Below are 4,078 nucleotides of genomic sequence, written 5' to 3' on the forward strand. Positions count from 1 at the left end.
CAGTTGCAGACACTCTGTTTTTTGGGATGGGTGTTGTCCATTATCACCTCCTCATTTGTTGTCCTGGTTAAGCCCAATGAGCTGGAGAGTAGGTGTTGAAACCCTGCTTAGATTCAAGGCTCAAATGGCACATAAACAGACAAAAGATGTAAGACTCTGGAAAAACATATTTAACAAATATTGTGCTAATTATCGGTTCAAGTAAAATGTACAGAGTATAAATGAGTTTAACTCTTACACTTGGGAGCATAATTCCAAAATAAGGCCCACTGGCAGGTTGCCAAATTCCTGGGATTCTCTGCACTGCTTATAGTGCCTAGATGGCTCTAGAGCCTTCAGGAGCACAGATGTTTAAGGCACTGTTTACTGTAGCAATCAGTAAGATTATGCTGAGACGTGCATAAGTGTAACCTCTGGAATGGCCTCCAAACTCACATTGAAATAGTTTAGTCCTGAAAAGTCATTTGTATTTAATATTTCCTCCTTTTGGTCAAGGCGCTTTTCCAGATGCATTGCTAATTGACACTTAGTAATAATACCTAGGTGCCAGTGAGGTTGAGTTTCTTTTTGTATGCTTATTTGAGAAGTGTATATCTTCTTAAGTTAGGATTCTGTACAGATCTTTTGCCCATTTTTAAATTCAGCATTTGCTTTCTTATTTTGTGTTGTTAATAGAAATTTGTAAATTTGTATACAAATAATTTCTTAGATGTGTTTTATAAATATTTTCCAATCTGTAGGTTATCTTTACAATCCCTTATCAATATCTTTCACAGAGCAGAAATTTTATGTTTGAATAAAAACTAATTTATAAATTTTAATCTCTCATGGATCATGCTTTGATTAATATATCTAAAAACTCATTACCATACTACAGACCCCTAAATTTTTTTTAGGTTTCAGTCTAGCACTTTTACAATGCATTTTATTTTTAAATGGTATGATTCATTTTAATTTAATTTTTGTGAAATGAATAAGATCTGTGCATAAGTTCCTTTTTTTGTTTTGTATGAGGGCATCCTATTGTTCCAGCATCACTTCTTGAGAAGAACGTACTTTCTACATTGAATTGCACTTGTTCTTTGTGAAACATCAGTGGACTCCATTTGTGTGGGGTTATTTGTCTATTTCCCAAATAGGATACTATTTAATTATTGTGTTTTATATAGTAAGTGTTGCAACCAGGTAATATCGTTCCTACCACTTTGTTCTTTTTACTCTTTTGTCACAGTGTACAAAATGACTGGTCATAATATTTCTTGTTTAAAATAACTCTAAGAGAATTTATAATGGAAAATATTGCCATGACAAAATATTTCCTATTATGAACAAGGATTTCTAGTCAGCAAAGTTATAAAGGAGGAGCAGGAACATATGTTTTCCCTAACATTTTCTGATAAAGATACTAGATGTACATAAAATTTTAAAAAATGTAAATGTGTTTACAACATAAACCATACCATTTATTATCTTTTCCTGCTCACTGCTTGTGGCTAAAATTGCCTTACTCTGATATCTCTTCCAGGAAATTCACCATTTACATGGAAACAGAAAACCAGACATATGTTTTAGAATTTACTCTCTTGGGATTCTCAGAAGATACAGGACTGCAGTCTCTCCTCTTTGTGCTGTTCCTCTCCATGTACCTGGTCACTTTCATTGGCAACCTATTCATCATTCTGGCCATCATCTCGGACTCCCACCTCCACACACCTATGTACTTCTTCGTTTCTAACCTGTCTTATACAGATATTTGTTTCACTTCGACCACGGTACCAAAGATGTTGCTGAACATACAGACAGGCAGTAAAATCATAACTTTTGAAAACTGTCTCAGCCAGATGTATTTTTTCCTACTCTTTGGACAATTAGATAACTCCCTCCTGACCGTGATGGCCTATGATCGTTTCATGGCCATCTGTCACCCCTTGCACTATATGGTCATTATGAACTCACAGTTTTGTGGTTTCCTGCTCCTCGCATGCTGGTTATTGAGTGTTTTGGCATCCCTTTTACAATGCTTAATGGTTTCGCGATTGTCATTTTGTACAGAATTGGAAATTCCCCACTTTTTCTGTGAACTTAATCAGATAGTCAGACGTGCTTGTTCTGACACCTTTCTCAATGACCTAGTGATGAATTTTGCAGCTGGATTTCTGGGCGTTATACCACTCACTGGGATCTTTTTATCTTACTATAAGATTATATTCTCCATTTTGAGAATTTCAACAGCTGGAGGTAAATATAAAGCATTTTCTACTTGTGGGTCTCACCTCTCAGTAGTGACTTTGTTTTATGGTTCATGTCTTGGAGTGTATCTTAGCTCTGCTGCTACCCAAAACTCAAGGGCAAATGCAGTAGCCTCAGTGATGTACACGGTGGTCACTCCCATGCTGAACCCCTTTATCTACAGTCTTAGAAACAAGGACATAAAGCAGGCCTTTAAAAAGCTGAGAAACATTCTGTCTATAAAAGAATACTTTGTCTCAAGTTTACAAAAGTGCTCATGATTAACAGAGTCGAAACACTTAATCAAGATACTTTATAAGGGTATAGGAAGATAATCTGTTATTTGCCTAATAAAAGAATTCTATGTCTTTAATTTTTGTAAATCAATGATACCTGTTTCTTTTGTATTATTTTAGAACATGTGTTCTTTCACTGTATTTCCTGGAATCAGGATCGAAGGCAGAAACTGCTGCCTGTGTGTTCAGAGGTAAAATCTTTCATATAGGTTATTCTGTAAAAATAAAATTATAGAAGGTGGTGGAGGGATAAAAGTGCACTGCATTCACCGCTAGATCTAAGAAATTGCTTGTGTTTCATGGTTTTAATGAAAAATATGCTCTCTTACCAAAGGCTGAATACCAGCTACCAAGAATTTGTTCATTGGTTCCTGAAAGAGGTCACATCCTGAACTGCAGGCATCATCTGATGGGTTTAGAATAGTCCAATTACATCTCTAGTATGTGCCTTTCTCCTGCACATTCCAAATCATAAGTGAGCTTTAAATCAGCAAAACAATCCTTGATTCTTTGAACAATGATAGTATCAATAATTTTTTATCATTCGTCCAGTGGCATAAGGTTGAACTTTAAAAATTATTTTCATAATTAAGGACATTATCTGGAAATTTCTTCCAGCATTTCCTACAATAATAGCCCACATATACAGGTCATTAAAGCAAAGTGTCTGTTTTCCCCATTCCTACTATGTCTTATTCTATTGTTAAATCCAGATTTTAGGACATAGTTTCACACTTTTATGTAGATGTACTATTTATTTTCTGATGTAGACTAAGGTGAATGCTTCACTCATCAATTAATTTATGTGCTATTACTACAAATGTCAAACCAGAGTGACATTTTGAAATTAGTGATTTCTCTGAGCTAATGGTCATTTTCGAAAATATTAATAATTGGGTATGTATTTGTATTCACTTCATATTCTTTGGGAAATCTGTGAATTAATTTTCATTGTAATTTTATAATGCACATGTTCAGACCCTGATGTGAGTCATACACACATCAGAACTGCAATTATCAGAGAAAGATTTTCATTTATGAGGTTGAAAATGCCTGTGTTTTGATTGCACCATAATCTGAGAATAAACATATCCTTAGCTTGTCATTTCTTTCTGGAATTCTCTCCAGGGCAAGTAAAAGTCCCACCTTATTCTGCATTATATGAATTAGGATTCTCAGTAAAATCATTTATCACATAAATCAGTCAGCTTTTCAAAATCATTCCTAGGCACTCTCTTTAGATATTACTGTAAACAATATATTGTGAACCATTTTTCCAAGGTATTCATGCACAATTGTGTATACTTATCCAGTGGAAATAGTGTCATTGATCTTCTCACTCCCAGCAATTTGATGTATCAGTTCCCAGATTGCTACCCTGCAAGACTCTTCTTTTGCAATCAGTTCTTGTACAAAATTGTTTATATGGAAGGGTTATTTTCAAGCAGAAATCTCTTTCCAAATAAAAGCTTTTCAAGAATTTTGAAATTAGTCCATTTTTCATTATAAATAAGTGGACTTATTATTATTCTATTGTTGACTTACTATTCTAG

The 4,078-nt window shown here is 34.5% G+C and overlaps 1 protein-coding gene across 1 annotated transcript; it reads left to right on the forward strand.

Annotated features, from left to right (window-relative positions):
* The first annotated feature begins 1,541 nt into the window (after positions 1-1,541).
* On the forward strand, positions 1,542-2,510 carry LOC101417518 (olfactory receptor 7A10-like). Its single transcript, XM_004452732.3, has one exon. It carries the CDS (start codon positions 1,542-1,544, stop codon positions 2,508-2,510), a length of 969 nt encoding a protein of 322 aa, XP_004452789.3.
* Positions 2,511-4,078: the final 1,568 nt, after the last annotated feature.

The sequence above is a fragment of the Dasypus novemcinctus genome, chromosome 30 (genome assembly GCF_030445035.2).
Source record: "Dasypus novemcinctus isolate mDasNov1 chromosome 30, mDasNov1.1.hap2, whole genome shotgun sequence".
Classification (NCBI taxonomy): Eukaryota; Metazoa; Chordata; class Mammalia; order Cingulata; family Dasypodidae; genus Dasypus; species Dasypus novemcinctus.

What these genes read in the sequence shown, in the direction of transcription:
- LOC101417518 (XM_004452732.3), top strand. Translation starts at nt 1,542, where the DNA reads ATGGAAACAGAAAACCAGACATATGTTTTAGAATTTACTCTCTTGGGA.